Raw genomic sequence first — 24,681 nt, forward strand, 5'->3', positions numbered from 1 at the left:
TATATATTTAGGTGTTTTCACAAACAATTCAGCCTAATAACCCTTGACACTGAACGGTAGGTACTAAAAGCCATGTAGACTTTTGTAGCCTGGGCACCAGTCTGTCTGTGTCCTGTAGACCATTGTAGCCTGGGTACCAGTCTGTCTGTGTCCTGTAGGATTGTAGCCTGGGTACCAGTCTGTCTGTGTCCTGTAGGATTGTAGCCTGGGTACCAGTCTGTCTGTGTCCTGTAGGATTGTAGCCTGGGCACCAGTCTGTCTGTGTCCTGTAGGATTGTATCCTGGGCACCAGTCTGTCTGTGTCCTGTAGGATTGTAGCCTGGGCACCAGTCTGTCTGTGTCCTGTAGGATTGTAGCCTGGGCACCAGTCTGTCTGTGTCCTGTAGGATTGTAGCCTGGGTACCAGTCTGTCTGTGTCCTGTAGGATTGTAGCCTGGGTACCAGTCTGTCTGTCATGAGTTGACATGATGGCACAAACAGATCTGGGATGAGGCTAGTATGATTGTAGAATAAACAACAATTTTATGTGAACCTAAAATCAACGTAGATCATAGCAGTAGGACTGTAGTGTGTGTGTGTGCGCGTCAGTAAGGAACTCATTATGAATGAAAAACAATGACCCAGCACACAGCCTGATATCTGATTAAATCTATCTTTAGACAGTATTGTCCCTGGGTTTACTCTATATCAACTCAATTCACATTAAATACCCAGATTAAAGAATTAGTTTATTTTAACACACTGCTTGAAAATATAATCAAATAAATAAAAGTAGAGAGAAAAACAATCTTTAAGCTATAACTTCAGATATATATTATAACTTCAGATATATATTATGACATCTGCAATAAGCTATAACTTCAGATATATATTATGACATTGCAATAAGCTATAACTTCAGATATATATTATGACATTGCAATAAGCTATAACTTCAGATATATATTATGACATTGCAATAAGCTATAACTTCAGATATATATTATGACATCTGCAATAAGCTATAACTTCAGTTTAAAACAGCTCACACTGTACTTTGTGACATTTTGGTGACACAATAAAAGCTATTGTCACAGACAGGTGAGGCATAAAAAGGGGGCGGGGTATAAGGGAGGGGGAGGGAAGAAGGGAAGGGGAGGGAAGAAGGTAGGAGAAAAAGGAGGGAGGGAAGAAGGGAGAAGTGGAAGGAGGGAAAGGAGGAATGGAAAAGGAGGAATGGAAGGAGAGGGAACGAGGGAGGGAAAAAGGACAGGCAATAGAAAGATGTATTGAGGGAAGTCAGGGAAGGACAGGAAGAAGGAAGGACAGTGTTTAAAAGGAGGGGTGAGACTTTGTCCCTCTACTCTTCCGGCAGGGTTCCGCTGATGTCCTCTGGAGGCGGGGTGGACGAGAACAGAGGCTCCTCCTCTTCTGGAACGTTGTTTGTGTTCTCAGAATTCCCACCATTCCCTTCATTATCCCCAGCTCTGCTCCTCCGGCTCCCGGTCCTACTGAGGCTGACATTCCCAATGCTCCCCACGCGACGAGGACTGCTGCTGAAAGATGACTCCCCTCCTCCTCGCCTGGGAAGGACGGGAATGTCGGGGAAATAATGGAATTAGAGGCAGAGGGAAGAGGCAGGATAGAAGGACGTATTGGAGGAAGAGAAGAAAAAGGTAGAATTTGGAGAGGGAAGAAGAAGAGATGCCAGAATCAGACAGAGAGGAAATGAGTTAAGTTAGAGGTATAGTTGGTTTCCAGAGCCATGTAAGAAACATATGTGTCTGGATGGTTAGACCTTAAACACGGTTGGACGAAGAACTGGAAGAAAAGACTGATATAGAAGAGGAGGGTTTAGAGGTGAAGACAGAGGATGAATGAGAGACCAAGGGTTAGCTAAAGGCTGAGGAGTTTAAGTTGAGGAAGAGATTGAGGAAGAGTTTGAGGAAGAATTTAAGGTAGATTTTGAGGAAGGCTTTAAGGAAGAATTTGAGGAAGAGTCTGAGGAAGAGTTTAAGGAAGAATTTGAGGAAGATTTTGAGGAAGGCTTTAAGGAAGAATTTGAGGAAGAGTTTGAGGAAGAGTTTAAGGAATAATTTAAGGAAGATTTTGAGGAAGTGTTTGAGAAAGTGTTTGAGGAAGAGTTTGAGAAAGTGTCATCAGAAAAACTTAGTTGAATAAGCTGCAGAGTTGCTGTAGATTCCCAAGTCAAGTAATGATGTGAGTATTAAGTCGATTGCTGAAGTAAAGATGACTCAGCGAGAGGCAGACAGAGAAGCGTTTGAGGGCAAGTTAATATCTAAAGGACAGGTTTGAAGAGGTGTCAGAGTCAGAGACAGAAGAGGAAGAGAAAGAACATCAACATCATAAACGGTCTTGTTTTGGCTGGTCTTCGGCCAGGTGTAGTGTTATATTGTCTACTATATACAGGCCAGGTGTAGTGTTATATTGTCTACTATATACAGGTGTAGTGTTATATTGTCTACTATATACAGGTCAGGTGTAGTGTTATATTGTCTACTATATACAGGCCAGGTGTAGTGTTATATTGTCTACTATATACAGGTCAGGTGTAGTGTTATATTGTCTACTATATACAGGCCAGGTGTAGTGTGTTGTATTTAAGTGATAATGCTCAAGAAGCCATTACTGGCTGACAATGTTCTTATCCCTTGCTTGCTAGCTAACTACTGCTAACTTACACGCTGACCCCACCGCTTGTGCCATGTGCCACGAGCATTGCAAAATAAATGTACACACATGTTATTCAATCATTTAATCCAAACTGCTTGCGAGCGTCAACTAGCGTCTGCGTAGCGTCAACTAGCGTCCGCGTAGCACCAACTAGCGTCCGCGTAGCGTCAACTAGCGTTTGCGTAGCGTCAACTAGCGTCCGCGTAGCGTCAACTAGCGTCCGCGTAGCACCAACTAGCGTCCGCGTAGCGTCAACTAGCGTCCGCGTAGCGTCAACTAGCGTCCGCGTAGCGTCAACTAGCGTCTGCGTAGCGTCAACTAGCGTCCGCGTAGCGTCAACTAGCGTCCGCGTAGCGCCAACTAGCGTCTGCATAGCATCAACTAGCGTCCGCATAGCGTCAACTAGCGTCTGCGCAGCGCCAACTAGCGTCTGCGTAGCGCCAACTGGCATCTGCGTAGCGTCAACTAGCGTCTGCGTAGCGCCAACTAGCATCTGCGTAGCGCCAACTAGCGTCTGCGTAGCGCCAACTAGCATCTGCGTAGCGTCAACTAGCGTCTGCGTAGCGTCAACTAGCGTCTGCGTAGCGTCAACTAGTGTCTGCGTAGCGCCAACTAGCATCTGCGTAGCGTCAACTAGCGTCTGCGTAGCGTCAACTAGCGTCTGCGTAGCCAGGCACTAATAGAACTTGGTTCTATTTTTGACGCTTAAAGCGCTGTAAGTCCCGCCTCTCCCATCTCCTCATTGGTTTTTAGCAGCGTGGGTGATTGAAAGATGAACCTGAGGTCCACACTCCAGTCCAGTTGGTGATGGTAATGCACCTTAAAGTTGGTTGCCAACCACCATATAAAGTCCAGAAGAAGAAGACGGAAGGAGGAGAGATTCTGGCTAGAAACGAACTCGGTTGGCCCTTTTATCTGTGGATTAATAGTCAGAGTAGAGGACCTTGTGCATTTCAGGTAAAATAACAACCCAATGTTTATATCCCTGGACAAATTAGCTAGCAACAGCCAGCTAGCTAGCTAAATTGCCATGAATGTTTCATGCGTTTCGACCTGTCTCCAAATGAATGTATTTGGTTCAGAGTTTGTTTTGATATTTCAACCTGCGTGTCCTGGTCACGTCGGGTGTGGATAGACGAAACAAAAAAACGTGCACACGATAGCGCACGTGCGCGCCCGGTCTAGTCAGCATGTTACAGTCACGTCAAACTGTGCTGCCAGATCAACAGCAACAGTAGCTGCATTCGTTTGTATACATCCATAACAACGAGCTAATGAGGCGCGATTTTCGCCTGGCATAGAAAATGTGCTCTCTCATCAGGACACTGTTGTTCAGAGGAGCTAGCTAACAACACCGCTAACACAATCACTTCAAACTGAACGAGCTGCATTTCTACTATGGCTGTAACCCTGTAAAACAACTTCACAGCACCTACCTGGTGTAAAAACATCATCTCGAGGTGTACATCAGTGTGATGTCTGCTTAGTGTTGTATTTAGCCAGGCGGAATAAATAACCTGTGTGTACCTGAGTTTGCTCTTTAGGGCCGACACCTCCCTACTGAGGGCGTCGTTGGCCTCGGAGGCCTCGTCCAGTTCTCTCTGTAACTTCCTGCGTCCCGCGGCAACCCGTTGAGACTCCTCCTCCGCCTCCTCCAGCTGACGCTTGAGCTGCTTCACACGCACGTTAGCCTTCTCCGCCTAGTCACACGCACACACGCACACACACACACACACACACACACACACACACACACACACACACACACACACACACACACACACGTGCACCGGAATGCGTGCGCACACACACAGACACACAAGCAATGGAATGGGCACACATACACACACACACATACATAAGGGAAGGAAGCCAAAAAGCAAACTCAAAAATACATTTGAAAATTGAAGGATATGTGTTGGAATGTGTGTGTATATATATATATATGTGTGTGTGTGTGTATGTATGTGTTACCTGGTCCTTGTACTGATCTGCCTGTTTCCTGTCTTCCTCCATCTGGATGGTCAGATCCTTCAGTTTCTTCTCTTTCTGACGAGTTGCTTTAGCGTTGGTCTGTCTCTCTCTGGACACACACACACACACACACACACACACACACAAACACAAAATAACCTTACAGCTCTCTCTTTCTGGACACACACCAAGCCAGAACTTTCCAGCTGATATATATTTTATTGAGCCTTTCTTTAGGCAGGGTGTCCCATTGATGTCCTCTACCAACAATCTGAATTGCCAGAACGGTACCAATGCATCCAACTGTAATGATGACTGCACTATCCATTCCATCACTATAGTATTACTATTGGGCTTATACACTCACCGGACAGTTTATTAGGTACACCCATCTAGTACCCGGACAGTTTATTAGGTACACCCATCTAGTACCAGGTCCAGTTTATTAGGTACACCCATCTAGTACAAGGTCCAGTTTATTAGGTACACCCATCTAGTACAAGGTCCAGTTTATTAGGTACACCCATCTTTTTTTTATTTTTTATTATTTCACCTTTATTTAACCAGGTAGGCCAGTTGAGAACAAGTTCTCATTTACAACTGCGACCTGGCCAAGATAAAGCATAGCAGTATGAGCAGACAACACAGAGTTACACATGGAGTAAACAATAAACAAGTCAATAACACAGTAGAAAAAAGGGGAGTCTATATATACATTGTGTGCAAAAGGCATGAGAAGGTAGGCAAATAATTACAATTATGCAGATTAACACTGGAGTGATAAATGATCAGATGGTTATGTACAGGTAGAGATATTGGTGTGCAAAAGAGCAGAAAAATAAATAAATAAAAACAGTATGGGGGTGAGGTAGGTGAAAATGGGTGGGCTATTTACCAATAGACTATGTACAGCTGCAGCGATCGGTTAGCTGCTCAGATAGCTGATGTTTGAAGTTGGTGAGGGAGATAAAAGTCTCCAACTTCAGCGATTTTTGCAATTCGTTCCAGTCACAGGCAGCAGAGAACTGGAACGAAAGGCGGCCAAATGAGGTGTTGGCTTTAGGGATGATCAGTGAGATACACCTGCTGGAGCGCGTGCTACGGATGGGTGTTGCCATCGTAACCAGTGAACTGAGATAAGGCGGAGCTTTACCTAGCATGGACTTGTAGATGACCTGGAGCCAGATGACCTCTAGTACCAGGTCAAGTTTATTAGGTACAGTCATCAGTTTATTAGGTACACCTTCAGTTTATTAGGTATACCCGGACAGTTTATTAGGTACACCCATCTAGTACCCGGACAGTTTATTAGGTACACTCATCTAGTACCAGGTCCAGTTTATTAGGTACAGTCATCAGTTTATTAGGTACACCTTCAGTTTATTAGGTACACCTTCAGTTTATTAGGTACACCCATCTAGTACAGGGTCGGACCTTCCTTTGCCTCCAGAACAGCTTGAATTCTCCGGGGCATTCTACAAGGTGTCGAAAAACGTTTCTGCAGATTGGACGGCGGTAAACTCATACTGGGAACAGTCAGTTCCATCTCATCGCAAAGATATTCTATTGGGTTGAGGTCTGGGGACTGACCTGGGGACTGACCTGGGGACTGATCTGGGGACTGACCTGGGGACTGATCTGGGGACTGACCTGGGGACTGATCTGGGGACTGATCTGGGGACTGACCTGGGGACTGATCTGGGGACTGGTCTGGGGACTGACCTGGGGACTGGTCTGGGGACTGACCTGGGGACTGATCTGGGGACTGACCTGGGGACTGACCTGGGGACTGACCTGGGGTCTGACCTGGGGACTGACCTGGGGACTGGTCTGGGGACTGATCTGGGGACTGACCTGGGGACTGGTCTGGGGACTGACCCAGTAAACTGAACTCGCTGTCATTTTCCAGGCAATGTTTTCCCACTTCTCTATTGTAGTGGATCACGTGTCCACTGGAGCCGCTTCTTCCTGTTTGTAGCTGATGGGAGGGGAACCCGGTGCGGTCGTCTGCTGCAACAGCCCATCCGTGACAGAGATCGATGAGATGTGCATTCGTGAGATGCCGTTATTTGTCTGTTTGTGTCCCGTCTGTTGGATTGCACGAGTCTTGCCGTGGTGTACCTAATAAACTGTCCAGTGTATATTTACCTACCTTGCCTTTTGCATTGAGATCAAGTTCTTTATGTAGTTCATCATGACCATGTGAGTAAGAACTACATTTCCCATCATCCTTTCCTGCCCCCCTACCTGTTCTCCAGCCAGAGCTGTTCCTGTCTCCTCCTCTCCTCTCCTCGCCTCCCCCTCTCCTGTTCTCCAGCCCTCTCCCTCCTCTCCTCCCCCTCTCCTGTCCTTACCTGTTCTCCAGCTCCAGCTGCTCCTCCAGCTGGTGTAGTTTGGCCTCCAGGACGGCGATGGAGGATTTGAACTTTGACCTCCCCTGACCCTCCATCTCCTGTAGCTTGACCTTCAGATCCTTGTTCTGCCTCTCGAGCTGCTGTCTGGCGCCCTCACTGCTCTGGGAGGAACTACGCTCAGCCTGCAGCTCACTGCTCAACTGGTCCACCTATGGGGAAGGGATAGAGAGACGCACACGTCATCACTTTAGAGAGGGGGTAATGGGAGGAAGAGGTTAGGACCAGGAGGAAGAGATAAAAGATGCCCTCTGGTCTGACAGTAAAGGGAAGAGGTATAGAGACAGTAAGGGGAAGAGGTATGGAGACAGTAAAGGGAAGAGGAGGTAGGGAGACAGTAAAGGGAAGAGGTAGGGAGACAGTAAAGGGAAGAGGTCGGGAGGCAGTAAAGGGAAGAGGTATGGAGACAGTAAAGGGAAGAGGTCGGAAGACAGTAAAGGGAAGAGGTACGGAGACAGTAAAGGGAAGAGGTCGGAAGACAGTAAAGGGAAGAGGTAGGGAGACAGTAAAGGGAAGAGGTAGGGAGACAGTAAAGGGAAGAGGTCGGAAGACAGTAAAGGGAAGAGGTAGGGAGACAGTAAAGGGAAGAGGTAGGGAGACAGTAAAGGGAAGAGGTCGGGAGGCAGTAAAGGGAAGAGGTAGGGAGACAGTAAAGGGAAGAGGTAGGGAGACAGTAAAGGGAAGAGGTAGGGAGACAGTAAAGGGAAGAGGTAGGAGACAGTAAAGGGAGACAGTAAAGGGAAGAGGTCGGGAGACAGTAAAGGGAAGAGGTATGGAGACAGTAAAGGGAGACAGTAAAGGGAAGAGGTAGGGAGACAGTAAAGGGAGACAGTAAAGGGAAGAGGTATGGAGACAGTAAAGGGAAGAGGTAGGGAGACAGTAAAGGGAAGAGGTAGGGAGACAGTAAAGGGAAGGGGTAGGGAGACAGTAAAGGGAAGAGGTCGGGAGACAGTAAAGGGAAGAGGTAGGGAGACAGTAAAGGGAAGAGGTAGGGAGACAGTAAAGGGAAGAGGTCGGGAGACAGTAAAGGGAAGAGGTCGGGAGACAGTAAAGGGAAGAGGTCGGGAGACAGTAAAGGGAAGAGGTCGGGAGACAGTAAAGGGAAGAGGTCGGGAGACAGTAAAGGGAAGAGGTCGGGAGACAGTAAAGGGAAGAGGTCGGGAGACAGTAAAGGGAAGAGGTCGGGAGACAGTAAGGGGAAGAGGTAGGGAGACAGTAAAGGGAAGAGGTAGGGAGACAGTAAATGGAAGAGGTAGGGAGACAGTAAAGGGAAGAGGTAGGGAAGTCACTGAGTGTCTCTTGGTCTGCTCCTCCTCCCTTCACACTACCTAGTGCATACTCCCATCCCCGTAAACCCTACCTAAAGCACACTCCCCTCCCACCTACACACTACCTAGTGTAAACTCCCCTCCTCTCCTACCTGTTGCTGTGTCTTCCGGAGGCGGTCGTGGAGGTTCTCCATGTTGGCCTGCTCCTCCTCCAGCTCTTCCTCTAGCTGGCTGATCTTAGCCTCCAGACGACGCTTCTCATCAGACATCATAGATCTGAGAGGAGGAGGGTAAGAGGAGGAGGAGGGAGGATAGGAGGAGGAGAGGAAGAGGAGGAGGAGCTGATGAGCAGAGACTTACAGTATAAATGTCAATAGTCTGCACTGAATTGAATGGGAGAAACTAATGAGTTAAAGGTAAGGCTTAGGTTTAGGTTTAAGTGTTAAGTTTGGGTTAAGGGTTAAGTTTAGGTTTAAGGCTTAAGTTTGGGTTAAGGGTTAAGTTTAAGGGTTAAGTTTTTGGTTAAGGGTTAGGTTTAAGGGTTAAGTTTGGGTTAAGGGTTAGGTCTAGGCATTAGGGTTACGGTTAGTTTTAGGGTATGGTTAAGTTTGGGTTAAGGGTTAGGTTTAGGTTTAAGGGTTAAGTTTGGGTTAAGGGTTAGGTTTAAGGGTTAAGTTTGAGTTAAGGGTTAGGTGTAGGTTTAAGGGTTAAGTTTGGTTTAAAGGTTTAAGGGTTAAGGGTTAGGTTTAAGGGTTAAGTTTGGGTTAAGGGTTAGGTTCATGTTTAAGGGTTAAGTTTGGGTTAAGGGTTAGGGTTAAGGGTTAAGTTGGGTTAAGGGTTAGGTTTAAGGGTTAAGCTTGGGTCAAGGGTTAAGTTTAGGTTTAGGTTTAAGGGTTAAGTTTTGGTTAAGAGTTAAGTTTAGGCATAAGGGTTAAGGTTAGTTTTAGGGTAGGGTTAAGTTTGGGTTAAGGGTTAGGTTAGTTTTAGAGTATGGTTAAGTTTAGGCATAAGGGTTAAGGTTAGTTTTAGGGTATGGTTAAGTTTGGGTTAAGGGTTAAGTTTAGGCATAAGGGTTAAGGTTAATTTTAGGTTTAAGGCTTAAGTTTGGGTTAAGGGTTAGGTTTAAGGGTTAAGTTTGGGTTAAGGGTTAAGGTTAGGTTTAAGGGTTAAGTTTGGCTTAAGGGTTAAGTTTAGGCTTAAGGGTTAAGGTTAGTTTTAGGGTAGGGTTAAGTTTGGGATAAGGGTTATGGTTAGTTTTAGGGTAGGGATAAGGGTTATGGTTAGTTTTAGGGTAGGGTTAAGTTTGGGTTAAGGGTTAGGTTTAAGGGTTAAGTTTGGGTTAGGGTTAAGGTTAGTTTTAGGGGATGGTTTAGTTTGGGTTAAGGGTTAGGCATAAGGGTTAAGGTTAGTTTTAGGGTATGGTTAAGTTTGGGTTAAGGGTTAAGGTTAGTTTTAGGGTATGGTTAGGTTTGGGTTAAGGGTTAAGGTTAGTTTTAGGGTATGGTTAGGTTTGGGTTAAGGGTTAGGTTTAAGGGTTAAGTTTGGGTTAAGGGTTAGGTTTAAGGGTTAAGGTTAGTTTTAGGGTATGGTTTGGGTTAAGGTTTAAGGGTTAAGGTTAGTTTTAGGGTATGGTTAGGTTTGGGTTAGGTTTGGGTTAAGGGTTAGGTTAGTTTTAGGGTATGGTTAGGTTTGGGTTAAGGGTTAAGGTTAGTTTTAGGGTAGGGTTAGGTTTGGGTTAAGGGTTAAGGTTAGTTTTAGGGTAGGGTTAGTTTTGGGTTAAGGGTTAGGTTAGTTTTAGGGTAGGGTTAGGTTTGGGTTAAGGGTTAGGTTAGTTTTAGGGTAGGGTTAGGTTTGGGTTAAGGGTTAGGTTAGTTTTAGGGTAGGGTTAGGTTTGGGTTAAGGGTTAGGTTAGTTTTAGGGTAGGGTTAGGTTTGGGTTAAGGGTTAGGTTTGGGTTAAGGGTTAGGTTTGGGTTAAGGGTTAAGATTTGTTTTAGGGTATGGTTAGGTTTGGGTTAAGGGTTAAGGTTAGTTTTAGGGTAGGGTTAGGTTTGGGTTAGGTTTGGGTTAAGGGTTAGGTTTAAGGGTTAAGTTTGGGTTAAGGGTTAGGTTTAAGGGTTAAGGTTAGTTTTAGGGTATGGTTTGGGTTAAGGTTTAAGGGTTAAGGTTAGTTTTAGGGTATGGTTAGGTTTGGGTTAGGTTTGGGTTAAGGGTTAGGTTAGTTTTAGGGTATGGTTAGGTTTGGGTTAAGGGTTAAGGTTAGTTTTAGGGTAGGGTTAGGTTTGGGTTAAGGGTTAAGGTTAGTTTTAGGGTAGGGTTAGTTTTGGGTTAAGGGTTAGGTTAGTTTTAGGGTAGGGTTAGGTTTGGGTTAAGGGTTAGGTTAGTTTTAGGGTAGGGTTAGGTTTGGGTTAAGGGTTAGGTTAGTTTTAGGGTAGGGTTAGGTTTGGGTTAAGGGTTAGGTTAGTTTTAGGGTAGGGTTAGGTTTGGGTTAAGGGTTAGGTTTGGGTTAAGGGTTAGGTTTGGGTTAAGGGTTAAGATTTGTTTTAGGGTATGGTTAGGTTTGGGTTAAGGGTTAAGGTTAGTTTTAGGGTAGGGTTAGTTTTGGGTTAAGGGTTAGGTTAGTTTTAGGGTAGGGTTAGATTTGGGTTAAGGGTTAGGTTAGTTTTAGGGTATGGTTAGGTTTGGGTTAGGTTTGGGTTAAGGGTTAGGTTAGTTTTAGGGTAGGGTTAGGTTTGGGTTAAGGGTTAGGTTAGTTTTAGGGTAGGGTTAGGTTTGGGTTAAGGGTTAGGTTTGGGTTAAGGGTTAGGTTTGGGTTAAGGGTTAGGTTAGTTTTAGGGTAGGGTTAGGTTTGGGTTAAGGGTTAGGTTTGGGTTAAGGGTTAGGTTTGGGTTAAGGGTTAGGTTAGTTTTAGGGTAGGGTTAGGTTTGGGTTAAGGGTTAAGGTTAGTTTTAGGGTAGGGTTAGGTTTGGGTTAAGGGTTAGGTTAGTTTTAGGGTAGGGTTAGGTTTGGGTTAAGGGTTAGGTTAGTTTTAGGGTAGGGTTAGGTTTGGGTTAAGGGTTAGGTTTGGGTTAAGGGTTAGGTTTGGGTTAAGGGTTAGGTTTGGGTTAAGGGTTAGGTTTGGCCTGTGTCCCATATTACATCCTATTCCCTTTATAGTGCACTACTTTAGACCACGGACCAATGGCCTATAGGGTGGCATTTGGGACACAGTCTAGGGGACCTTTTAAAAGTAGCCTACACACTCACTTCCCAGAGTTGCTGGCCAGATCCTCAGACATCTCATCTCTCTCTGTCTCGGCCTGCTTACGAGCCCTCTCTGCTGCAGCCAAGTCCTACAGGGGGAGAAAGAGTGAAGAGATGGAGGAGGAGAGAGGGGGGGCATGTTAGGAGACAAGAACAGGAGAGAGACAGAGTGAAGTTTCTAGTGATGTGTGTATCACAAGGCAAGATTCTCCCATGTTAACATGGGAGGACAAAGAGAGAGACAGAGGGAGAGGGGGGGGAAGAGGGGGGGGGGGAGAAAGAGGGGGGAGACAGACAGGGAGGGGGAGGGAGAGACAGACGGAGAGAGGGGGGGAGAGACAGAGGGAAAGAGGGGGGAGGGAGAGAGGGGGGAGGGAGGGAAGACTGTACCTCCTGTAGCTGCATGAAGCTGGCCTCCAGGGTCTTGGCTCTCCTCTCGGACTCCCTGGCTGAGGACAGTACCTCCTTCTGGGCTGCACGGGAATCCTCCACCTCCCTCTGGAGCTCCTTCATCTGGGCCTGAGGAGGGGGAGGAGGAGAGGAGAGAAGAGGAGGAGCGGGGAGGAGGAGGAGCGGGAGGAGGAGAGGGGAAGGAGAGGAGAAGGAATAGAAGCCGGAGAGGGAGGAAATGGAAGTCATTAGTGGAGAAATGCTAAACGGACCCAGGATCAGAGTCTACACCGTCTAGGGACAACTTCCCCCTACAGCCAGGATCAGAGTCTACAGACAACTTCCCCATACAGCCAGGATCAGAGTCTACAGACAACTTCCCCCTACAGCCAGGACCAGAGTCTACAGACAACTTCCCCCTACAGCCAGGATCAGTCTACAGATAACTCTCCCCTACAGCCAGGATCAGTCTACAGACAACTTCCCCCTACATCCAGGATCAGAGTCTACAGACAACTTCCCCCTACATCCAGGATCAGAGACTATAGACAACTTCCCCCTACACGCAGGATCAGAGTCTACAGACAACTTCCCCCTACATCCAGGATCAGAGTCTACAGATAACTTCCCCTACATCCAGGATCAGTCTACAGACAACTTCCCCTACATCCAGGATCAGAGTCTACAGACAACTTCCCCCTACACCCAGGATCAGAGTCTACAGACAACTTCCCCCTACATCCAGGATCAGACTCTACAGACAACTCCCCCCTACATCCAGGATCAGAGTCCACAGACAACTTCCCCCTACAGCCAGGATCAGAGTCTACAGACAACTTCCCCCTACATCCAGGATCAGAGTCTACAGACAACTTCCCCCTACAGCCAGGATCAGTCTACAGATAACTCTCCCCTACAGCCAGGATCAGTCTACAGACAACTTCCCCCTACATCCAGGATCAGAGTCTACAGACAACTTCCCCCTACATCCAGGATCAGAGTCTATAGACAACTTCCCCCTACAGCCAGGATCAGAGTCTACAGACAACTTCCCCCTACATCCAGGATCAGAGTCTACAGACAACTTCCCCCTACAGCCAGGATCAGTCTACAGATAACTCTCCCCTACAGCCAGGATCAGTCTACAGACAACTTCCCCCTACATCCAGGATCAGAGTCTACAGACAACTTCCCCCTACATCCAGGATCAGAGTCTATAGACAACTTCCCCCTACACCCAGGATCAGAGTCTACAGACAACTTCCCCCTACATCCAGGATCAGAGTCTACAGATAACTTCCCCTACATCCAGGATCAGTCTACAGACAACTTCCCCTACATCCAGGATCAGTCTACAGACAACTTCCCCCTACACCCAGGATCAGAGTCTACAGACAACTTCCCCCTACATCCAGGATCAGAGTCCACAGACAACTTCCCCCTACATCCAGGATCAGAGTCTACAGACAACTTCCCCCTACATCCAGGATCAGACTCTACAGACAACTCCCCCCTACATCCAGGATCAGTCTACAGACAACTTCCCCCTACATCCAGGATCAGTCCACAGACAACTTCCCCCTACATCCAGGATCAGAGTCCACAGACAACTTCCCCCTACATCCAGGATCAGAGTCTACAGACAACTTCCCCCTACAGCCAGGATCAGAGTCTACAGACAACTTCCTGCTACATCCAGGATCAGAGTCTACAGACAACTTCCCCCTACATCCAGGATTAGACTCTACAGACAACTTCCCCTTACAGCCAGGATCAGAGTCTACAGACAACTTCCCCCTACATCCAGGATCAGAGTCTACAGACAACTTCCCCCTACAGCCAGGATCAGAGTCTACAGACAACTTCCCCCTACAGCCAGGATCAGAGTCTACAGACAACTTCCCCCTACACCCAGGATCAGAGTCTACAGACAACTTCCCCCTACACCCAGGATCAGAGTCTACAGACAACTTCCCCCTACATCCAGGATCAGAGTCTACAGACAACGTCCCCCTACACCCAGGATCAGAGTCTACAGACAACTTCCCCCTACATCCAGGACCAGAGTCTACAGACAACTTCCCCCTACATCCAGGACCAGAGTCTACAGACAACTTCCCCCTACAGCCAGGATCAGAGTCTACAGACAACTTCCCCCTACATCTAGGATCAGAGTCTACAGACAACTTCCCCCTACATCCAGGATCAGAGTCTACAGACAACTTCCCCCTACACCCAGGATCAGAGTCTACAGACAACTTCCCCCTACATCCAGGATCTCAGTGTTGTTCCTCTGTGGTGTGTGACTGACCTGTATCTTGCGCAGCTGTTTGACGGCCTCATCACGCCCCTTACTGGTGGCTTCCACCTGGTCCTCCAGATCATTCACCTCTCCTTCCAGCTTCTTCCTCCCCGCTGTCGCCCCCGCACGCTGTCTCCTCTCCTCCTCCAGCTCACCCTCCAGCTCACGCACCTGGAGGAGAGGGAGGGAGGAGGGAGAGAGAGAGAGAGCGGTTAGACGGCTGTCGCCCCCACACACTGCTTCCTCTCCTCCTGCAGTTCACACACCTGGAGGAGAGGAAGGGAGGGGAGGGAAGGGAGAGAGGAGGGAGGGAGGGAGAGAGGAGGGAGGGAGGAGGAGGAGAAAGAGAGAGAGGAGGAGAAAGAGAGAGCGGTTAGACGGCTGTCGCCCCCACACACTGCTTCCTCTCCTCCTCCAGTTCACACACCTGGAGGAGAGGAAGGGAGGGGAGGGAAGGGAGAGGGGAGAGAGGAGGGGAAGGAGGTAGGGAGGGAGGGAGGAGGGGGAGAGGAGGGAGGAAGAGGCAGAGAGGTTAGAGGGCTGTCACCCCCACATGCTGCCTCCGCTCCTCTTCCAGCTCACGCCCCGGGATAGAATGAGGGAGATTAGACACCCCCTGTCCTCCTCTCCTTCCCCTGGTCCTACCTGTTTCCATAGTTGTTTCTACCTCTCCTCCTTCTGTCTCCTCCTCTCCTCCCCCTTTCTCCTCCTCTCCTCCCATCTCCTCCTTCCCTGTCTCATTCTCCCCTGTCTCCTCCTCCCCTCCCCTGTCTCCTCCTCCCCTCCCCTGTCTCCTCCTCCCCTCCCGTCTCCTCCTCCCCTGTCTCCTCCTCTCCTCCCGTCTCCTCCACCCCTCCCGTCTCCTCCCTCCCTGTCTCATTCTCCCCAGTCTCCTCCTCCCCTCCCCTGTCTTCTCCTCTCCCCCCGTCTCCTACTTGTTTCAGTAGCTGTCTCCTCCTCCCCTCCCCCTGTCTCCTCGTCCCCTCCCCGTCTCCTACCTGTTTCAGTAGTTGTTTCCTCCTCCCCTCCCCCTGTCTCCTCGTCCCCTCCACGTCTCCTACCTGTTTCAGTAGTTGTTTCCTCCTCCCCTCCCCCTGTCTCCTCGTCCCCTCCCCGTCTCCTACCTGTTTCAGTAGTTGTCTCCTCCTCCCCTCCCCCTGTCTCCTCGTCCCCTCCCCGTCTCCTACCTGTTTCAGTAGTTGTTTCCTCCTCTCCTCCCCCTGTTCGTCTCGTCCCTGCAGGTCTCTGTCATGCTGTGTCTTCATGGCCTGCGTGTTGACCTCCAGACGTAGCTTAGCATCCTCCGCGACCTGTAGCTCGTCCTCCAGCTCCTCCATCTGGGTCCGCATCTCATCCAGCACCGCCTCCAGACCTCGCTTCGTCTTCTCCAACTCATGGACCTGGCCAACCCACAACACAATCAGTCACAATGAACCTGACAACAGGGGCACGAGAGAGAGAGACAAAGAAAGAGAGAGCTTGATGGAGAGAGAGGGAGAGAAAGAGAAAGAGAGGAAGAGAAAGAGAGGGAGAGAAAGAGAGGGAGAGAAAGGGAGAGAGTGAAAGAGAGGGAGAGAAAGGGAGATAGTGAAAGGGAGAGAAAAAGAGAGGGAGAGAAAGAGAGGGAGAGAAAGGGAGAGAGTGAAAGATGAAGAGAGCGAGAGAGATACAAACACACTCACGTTCTTCCCGACATCGTCCTTGGAGCTGACCAGGTCCTCCATCTCTGCCCTGAGGGCCTTGTTGCTTCTCTCTTGCTCCTCCAGGGAGCCCTGCATCTCCTCCAAGGCCCTCCCCAGAGCCAGCGCCCGCGTCTCCTTCTCTCTGGCCTCCGCCTCCGCTCGGTCACGCTCCTCAGCATACTTACCGGAGATGGAACGCTCCTCTGCTAGCATCTGAGAGAGGGGTGGAGGGGTGGGAGAGAGGGAGGGTGGGAGGAGAGGAGGGAGGGAGAGGGGAGGGAGAGGTGGAGGAGGAGAGGAGAGGAGAGGAGAGGAGAGGAGAGGAGGGAGGGAGGGAGGTGGGAGGAGAGGTGGGGGAGAGGTGGAGGAGAGGAGGGAGGGAGGGAGGGAGGGAGGGAGGGAGGGAGGGAGGGAGGGAGGGAGGGAGGGAGGGAGATGAGAAAATAACAGATTTTCACAGGTGGAGGCAAAGATAATAGCTGTTAAAGGTTGGCAAGACAGCACAAACAGATACGGAACCAGGCTAAGAAATTATATCTGTTGTGTGGAGGGTGTTGTGTTGATTATGATACTTGTTGTTACTGACTTCCCTTTCTTAACTGCCCCTGAGGGGATAAATTAAGTTGAATTGAGTTGAAATGAATTGAAATGAGTTGAATTGAATTGGATTGAATTGAACTGAGTTGAATCGATTTGAGTTTAATGAAGTTGAATTGAGTTGAACGGACTACTAACCTGGTCAAACTTCCTCTGTTTCTTTTCCAGGTTGGAGACCAAGGCTCTCTGGTTGTCCAGGTCCATCAGAATGTCCTCCAGTTCCTGCTGTAGTCGGATCCTGTTCTTCTCCAGTTTATCATAGGCACACACCTTCTCCTCATACCTACAAACACACCATGGAGGAGCAACATATAGTTACATACGGTTAGTTATATATATGTATTATATACAGTATGTCTATACAGATGCAGGATCTTCATTTGACCAGTAATGACGCAGCAAAATAATCCTGCAGCAACATGATTACTAGCTAGTCCCCCCGTAAAAGGGGAGAGAGGAGGAGAGGGAGAGGGGAGAGAGGAGGAGAGGGAGAGGGGAGAGAGGAGGAGAGGGGGAGGGGAGAGAGTCCCCCCGTAAAAGTGCAATACTGTTAATATAACCGTGTGTTGGTGCAGGTTTTCCAGTGAATTTATTTAAATCACGAAGATCATCTGCTCATTCCTGCTGTGCAGGAAAATTCTCAGCAACAAATTGAGTGATCAAATTAAGATCCTACATATGTTTTATTCTAAATATATATATCACTGTTATATACAGTATATTTATCTTCTATGTGTAATTGTCGTACTGTGAGTTGGCAGCCTCCAGGTCTCTCTGCAGGCGTTTCTTCCCCTCTTCCAGGAGTTCCACTGTTCCCTGCTGCTCATCCAGATGCTTCTTACAGTCAGACAGCTGACGAGAGGGGGTCAAAGGTCAAACTCTATATTCTCTTTCTGTAACAGTACTGACCTCTCTCTCTCTCTCTCTCTCTCTCTCTACTGACCTGCATGTTGAGGCTGGAGGCCTGTCTCTCTACTGACCTGCATGTTGAGGCTGGAGGCCTGTCTCTCTACTGACCTGTATGTTGAGGCTGGAGGCCTGTCTCTCTACTGACCTGTATGTTGAGGCTGGAGGCCTGTCTCTCTACTGACCTGTATGTTGAGGCTGGAGGCCTGTCTCTCTACTGACCTGCATGTTGAGGCTGGAGGCCTGTCTCTCTACTGACCTGCATGTTGAGGCTGGAGGCCTGTCTCTCTACTGACCTGCATGTTGAGGCTGGAGGCCTGTCTCTCTACTGACCTGCATGTTGAGGCTGGAGGCCTGTCTCTCTACTGACCTGTATGTTGAGGCTGGAGGCCTGTCTCTCCACTCCTCTCTTGGCCTCTGTCTCTTCCTCCAGCTGTTCGAGAAGGTTGTTCCGGTCTTCCTCTGTCTGGCGAAGACGACCTGACAGGTTCAGCTTCTGACGAGTCTCCTCTGACAACAACTCCTGGAGGGTGCAGGGGAGGAGAGAGAGGAGGAGAGAGGGGGAGGGAGAGGGGGAGGGAGAGGGGGGAGGAGAGAGGAGAAAGGAGGAGGGGGGAGGAGAGAGGGGGAGGGGAGAGGGGGGGAGAGGGGGGGGGGAGAGAGGAGGAGAGGGGGAGGGGAGAGAGGAGGAGAGGGTGGAGAGAGGAGGAGAGGGGGAGGGGAGAGAAGAGGAGAGGGGGAGAGAGGAGGAGAGGGGGAGGGGAGAGAAGAGGAGAGGGGGGAGAGAGGAGGAGAAAGGGAGAGAGGGGGGAGAGAGGAGGAGAAAGGGGGAGAGAGGAGGAGAAAGGGAGAGAGGGGAGAGAGGGAGAGAGGGGGGGAGAGAGGAGGAGAGGGGGAGGGGAGAGAAGAGGAGAGGGGGAGAGAGGAGGAGAAAGGGAGAGAGGGGGGAGAGGGAGAGAGGAGGAGAGGGGGAGTGGAGAGAAGACGAGAGGGGGGAGAGAGGAGGAGAAAGGGAGAGAGGAGGAGAAAGGGAGAGAGGGGGGAGAGAGGGGAAACAGATAAACATAAACAGGTTGTGGTAGTGTGTTGTTGGTCACTTTAGCCTCAAACTTAATATGACTTAAAAAACAAAGTATTAGACAACCCGTAAAATAAACTCTGTCTGTCACTCTGAGAAGGTTTCCCTGTCAGCTGAACATCCCATATCTATTCAGTGTTTCCCCTACCAGTTGTTCTGTGAAGTAAGTCAGACATTCCTGTAGGTCTGAGTCTCACCCGAGAGTCCTGTAGGTCTGAGTCTCACCCGAGAGTCCTGTAGGTCTGAGTCTCACCCGAGAGTCCTGTAGGTCTGAGTCTCACCCGAGAGTCCTGTAGGTCTGAGTCCTGTAGGTCTGTGTCTCACCTGAGAGTCCTGTAGGTCTGAGTCCTGTAGGTCTGTGTCTCACCTGAGAGTCCTGTAGGTCTGAGTCTCACCCGAGAGTCCTGTAGGTCTGAGTCTCACCCGAGAGTCCTGTAGGTCTGAGTCTCACCCGAGAGTCCTGTAGGTCTGAGTCTCACCTGAGAGTCCTGTAGGTCTGAGTCTCACCTGAGAGTCCTGTAGGTCTGAGTCCTGTAGGTCTGTGTCTCACCTGAGAGTCCTGTAGGTCTGAGTCTCACCCGAGAGTCCTGTAGGTCTGAGTCTCACCCGAGAGTCCTGTAGGTCTGAGTCTCACCTGAGAGTCCTGTAGGTCTGAGTCTCACCTGAGAGTCCTGTAGGTCTGAGTCTCACCTGAGAGTCCTGTAGGTCTGAGTCCTGTAGGTCTGTGTCTCACCTGAGAGTCCTGTAGGTCTGAGTCTCACCTGAGAGTCCTGTAGGTCTGAGTCTCACCTGAGAGTCCTGTAGGTCTGAGTCTCACCTGAGAGTCCTGTAGGTCTGAGTCTCACCTGAGAGTCCTGTAGGTCTGAGTCTCACCTGAGAGTCCTGTAGGTCTGAGTCCTGTAGGTCTGTGTCTCACCTGAGAGTCCTGTAGGTCTGAGTCTCACCTGAGAGTCCTGTAGGTCTGAGTCTCACCCGAGAGTCCTGTAGGTCTGAGTCTCACCCGAGAGTCCTGTAGGTCTGAGTCTCACCTGAGAGTCCTGTAGGTCTGAGTCTCACCCGAGAGTCCTGTGGGTCTGAGTCCTGTAGGTCTGTGTCTCACCTGAGAGTCCTGTAGGTCTGAGTCTCACCTGAGAGTCCTGTAGGTCTGTCTCACCCGAGAGTCCTTTAGGTCTGAGTCTCACCCGAGAGTCCTGTAGGTCTGAGTCTCACCTGAGAGTCCTGTAGGTCTGTCTCACCCGAGAGTCCTTTAGGTCTGAGTCTCACCCGAGAGTCCTGTAGGTCTGAGTCTCACCCGAGAGTCCTGTGGGTCTGAGTCCTGTAGGTCTGTGTCTCACCTGAGAGTCCTGTAGGTCTGAGTCTCACCTGAGAGTCCTGTAGGTCTGAGTCCTGTAGGTCTGAGTCTCACCTGAGAGTCCTGTAGGTCTGAGTCTCACCCGAGAGTCATGTAGGTCTGAGTCTCACCCGAAAGTCCTGTAGGTCTGAGTCTCACCTGAGAGTCCTGTAGGTCTGAGTCCTGTAGGTCTGAGTCTCACCTGAGAGTCCTGTAGGTCTGTCTCACCCGAGAGTCCTGTAGGTCTGAGTCTCACCCGAGAGTCCTGTAGGTCTGAGTCTCACCTGAGAGTCCTGTAGGTCTGTCTCACCCGAGAGTCCTGTAGGTCTGAGTCTCACCCGAGAGTCCTGTAGGTCTGAGTCTCACCTGAGAGTCCTGTAGGTCTGAGTCCTGTAGGTCTGAGTTTCACCTGAGAGTCCTGTAGGTCTGAGTCTCACCTGAGAGTCCTGTAGGTCTGAGACTCACCTGAGAGTCCTGTAGGTCTGAGTCTCACCTGAGAGTCCTGTAGGTCTGTCTCACCCGAGAGTCCTGTAGGTCTGAGTCTCACCCGAGAATCCTGTAGGTCTGAGTCTCACCCGAGAGTCCTGTAGGTCTGAGTCTCACCCAAGAGTCCTGTAGGTCTGAGTCTCACCTGAGAGTCCTGTAGGTCTGAGTCTCACCTGAGAGTCCTGTAGGTCTGAGACTCACCTGAGAGTCCTGTAGGTCTGAGTCTCACCCAAGAGTCCTGTAGGTCTGAGTCCTGTAGGTCTGAGTCTCACCTGAGAGTCCTGTAGGTCTGTCTCACCCGAGAGTCCTGTAGGTCTGAGTCTCACCCGAGAATCCTGTAGGTCTGAGTCTCACCCGAGAGTCCTGTAGGTCTGAGTCTCACCCAAGAGTCCTGTAGGTCTGAGTCTCACCTGAGAGTCCTGTAGGTCTGAGTCTCACCTGAGAGTCCTGTAGGTCTGAGTCCTGTAGGTCTGTGTCTCACCTGAGAGTCCTGTAGGTCTGAGTCTCACCTGAGAGTCCTGTAGGTCTGAGTCTCACCTGAGAGTCCTGTAGGTCTGAGTCTCACCTGACAGTCCTGTAGGTCTGAGTCTCACCTGAGAGTCCTGTAGGTCTGAGTCTCACCTGAGAGTCCTGTAGGTCTGAGTCCTGTAGGTCTGTGTCTCACCTGAGAGTCCTGTAGGTCTGTCTCACCTGAGAGTCCTGTAGGTCTGAGTCTCACCCGAGAGTCCTGTAGGTCTGAGTCTCACCCGAGAGTCCTGTAGGTCTGAGTCTCACCTGAGAGTCCTGTAGGTCTGAGTCTCACCCGAGAGTCCTGTGGGTCTGAGTCCTGTAGGTCTGTGTCTCACCTGAGAGTCCTGTAGGTCTGAGTCTCACCTGAGAGTCCTGTAGGTCTGTCTCACCCGAGAGTCCTGTAGGTCTGAGTCTCACCCGAGAGTCCTGTAGGTCTGAGTCTCACCTGAGAGTCCTGTAGGTCTGTCTCACCCGAGAGTCCTGTAGGTCTGAGTCTCACCCGAGAGTCCTGTAGGTCTGAGTCTCACCTGAGAGTCCTGTAGGTCTGAGTCCTGTAGGTCTGAGTCTCACCTGAGAGTCCTGTATGTCTGAGTCTCACCTGAGAGTCCTGTAGGTCTGAGACTCACCTGAGAGTCCTGTAGGTCTGAGTCTCACCCAAGAGTCCTGTAGGTCTGAGTCCTGTAGGTCTGAGTCTCACCTGAGAGTCCTGTAGGTCTGTCTCACCCGAGAGTCCTGTAGGTCTGAGTCTCACCCGAGAATCCTGTAGGTCTGAGTCTCACCCGAGAGTCCTGTAGGTCTGAGTCTCACCCAAGAGTCCTGTAGGTCTGAGTCTCACCTGAGAGTCCTGTAGGTCTGAGTCTCACCTGAGAGTCCTGTAGGTCTGAGTCTCACCCGAGAGTCCTGTGGGTCTGAGTCCTGTAGGTCTGTGTCTCACCTGAGAGTCCTGTAGGTCTGAGTCTCACCTGAGAGTCCTGTAGGTCTGAGTCCTGTAGGTCTGAGTCTCACCTGAGAGTCCTGTAGGTCTGAGTCTCACCCGAGAGTCATGTAGGTCTGAGTCTCACCCGAAAGTCCTGTAGGTCTGAGTCTCACCTGAGAGTCCTGTAGGTCTGAGTCCTGTAGGTCTGAGTCTCACCTGAGAGTCCTGTAGGTCTGTCTCACCCGAGAGTCCTGTAGGTCTGAGTCTCACCCGAGAGTCCTGTAGGTCTGAGTCTCACCTGAGAGTCCTGTAGGTCTGAGTCCTGTAGGTCTGAGTCTCACCTGAGAGTCCTGTAGGTCTGAGTCTCACCTGAGAGTCCTGTAGGTCTGAGTCTCACCTGAGAGTCCTGTAGGTCTGAGTCTCACCTGAGTGTCCTGTAGCTGGGACCCCAGACTGACCAGGTCTTTACTCAGTTTAATGTTCTTCCCCTCCACCTCATTCAGCAGACCGCTCACACTGTCCAACTCAGACTGGAACAGAGGGATGAGAGAAGAAGGGGATGAGAGGAGAAGGGGATGAGAGAAGAAGGGGATGAGAGAAGAAGGGGATGAGAAAAGAAGGGGATGAGAGAAGGGGAAAGAAGAAGGGGATGAGAGAAGAAGTGGATGAGAGGAGAAGGGGATGAGAGAAGAAGGGGATGAGAGAAGAAGGGGATGAGAAAAGAAGAGGATGAGAGAAGGGGAAAGAAGAAGGGGATGAGAGAAGAAGTGGATGAGAGGAGAAGGGGATGAGAGAAGAAGGGGATGAGAGAAGAAGGGGATGAGAGAAGGGGAAAGAAGAAGGGGATGAGAGAAGAAGTGGATGAGAGGAGAAGGGGATGAGAGGAGAAGGGGATGAGAGAAGAAGGGGATGAGAGAAGAAGGGGATGAGAAAAGAAGGGGATGAGAAAAGAAGGGGATGAGAGAAGGGGATGAGAGAAGAAGTGGATGAGAGGAGAAGGGGATGAGAGAAGAAGGGGATGAGAGAAGAAGGGGATGAGAGAAGAAGGGGAAAGAAGGGGATGAGAGAAGAAGTGGATGAGAGAAGAAGGGGATGAGAGAAGAAGGGGATGAGAGAAGGGGAAAGAAGAAGGGGATGAGAGAAGAAGTGGATGAGAGGAGAAGGGGATAAGAGAAGAAGGGGATGAGAGAAGAAGGGGATGAGAGAAGGGGAAAGAAGAAGGGGATGAGAGAAGAAGTGGATGAGAGAAGAAGGGGATGAGAGAAGAAGGGGATGAGAGAAGAAGGGGATGGGAGAAGAAGGGGATGGGAGAAAAGAGCAGCAGTTTGTCACAAACATGAAATAATAAATGATGATGTCTGTCATCGTGTGAATAAAAACACACCAGACCCGCTCCTTCATCCCCAGGTCCTTGCTGTAAAACCCACAATACGTTCTCAGTCAACTTACCAGGTAAACATCAGGGGTAAGCAGACGACATAGTTGTTCAATGACTGTTGTATTTCTGGGCTGTTGTTTAGCGTTCTCAGATGGGTCACCAATACATAGAGGACAGTTGAACTAAGGACAACCCCCTGCTCAACCCCCATACATAGAGGACAGTTGTACTAAGGACAACCCCCTGCTCAACCCCCATACATAGAGGACAGTTGTGCTAAGGACAACCCCCTGCTCAACACCCATACATAGAGGACAGTTGTACTAAGGACAACCCCCTGCTCAACACCCATACATAGAGGACAGTTGTACTAAGGACAACCCCCTGCTCAACACCCATACATAGAGGACAGTTGTACTAAGGACAACCCCCTGCTCAACACCCATACATAGAGGACAGTTGTACTAAGGACAACCCCCTGCTCAACACCCATACATAGAGGACAGTTGTACTAAGGACAACCCCCTGCTCAACACCCATACATAGAGGACAGTTGTACTAAGGACAACCCCCTGCTCAACACCCATACATAGAGGACAGTTGTACTAAGGACAACCCCCTGCTCAACACCCATACATAGAGGACAGTTGTACTAAGGACAACCCCCTGCTCAACACCCATACATAGAGGACAGTTGTACTAAGGACAACCCCCTGCTCGACACCCATACATAGAGGACAGTTGTACTAAGGACAACCCCCTGCTCGACACCCATACATAGAGGACAGTTGTACTAAGGACAACCCCCTGCTCGACACCCATACATAGAGGACAGTTGTACTAAGGACAACCCCCTGCTCAACACCCATACATAGAGGACAGTTGTACTAAGGACAACCCCCTGCTCAACACCCATACATAGAGGACAGTTGTACTAAGGACAACCCCCTGCTCAACACCCATACATAGAGGACAGTTGTACTAAGGACAACCCCCTGCTCGACACCCATACATAGAGGACAGTTGTACTAAGGACAACCCCCTGCTCAACACCCATACATAGAGGACAGTTGTACTAAGGACAACCCCCTGCTCAACACCCATACATAGAGGACAGTTGTACTAAGGACAACCCCCTGCTCAACACCCATACATAGAGGACAGTTGTACTAAGGACAACCCCCTGCTCGACACCCATACATAGAGGACAGTTGTACTAAGGACAACCCCCTGCTCAACACCCATACATAGAGGACAGTTGTCCTAAGGACAACACCCATACATAGAGGACAGTTGTACTAAGGACAACCCCCTGCTCGTGTTTCAGGTCTTAAACGTTTGTCACTTGTATTATTTACATCTGACGTGTGATGTGGTACAGATGTAGGATATTAATTTGATCACCCTGTTGCAGGATACATTTTCTGCAAACGTGTCGTGTATTTGAGGTTTAAAAAAGTTGAACTAATTTCCACTTTGGAGTTTCAGACTTGATTTTCCCTTACGAAAAAATGTATCAACTCCTACTAAAATGTCCAT

General features: G+C 49.5%; 1 protein-coding gene across 1 annotated transcript in view; it reads right to left on the bottom strand.

The window, feature by feature from the left end:
• Positions 1-710: 710 nt before the first annotated feature.
• LOC110539049 (myosin-11) overlaps positions 711-24,681 on the bottom strand; it is a 79,169-nt gene continuing 55,198 nt past the window's right edge. Inside the window, 14 exon segments of the mRNA XM_090197748.1 lie at positions 711-1,562; positions 4,201-4,373; positions 4,648-4,756; positions 7,002-7,210; positions 8,479-8,602; positions 11,571-11,656; positions 11,958-12,086; positions 14,269-14,430; positions 15,447-15,659; positions 15,942-16,154; positions 16,677-16,821; positions 17,287-17,390; positions 17,815-17,967; positions 22,190-22,294. Coding sequence (XP_090053874.1) covers positions 1,340-1,562; positions 4,201-4,373; positions 4,648-4,756; positions 7,002-7,210; positions 8,479-8,602; positions 11,571-11,656; positions 11,958-12,086; positions 14,269-14,430; positions 15,447-15,659; positions 15,942-16,154; positions 16,677-16,821; positions 17,287-17,390; positions 17,815-17,967; positions 22,190-22,294 — 2,148 coding nt within the window. The 3' untranslated portion in view covers positions 711-1,339.

This window comes from Oncorhynchus mykiss, chromosome 13 (genome assembly GCF_057628025.1).
Source record: "Oncorhynchus mykiss isolate SJ-2025 chromosome 13, ASM5762802v1, whole genome shotgun sequence".
NCBI lineage: Eukaryota > Metazoa > Chordata > Actinopteri > Salmoniformes > Salmonidae > Oncorhynchus > Oncorhynchus mykiss.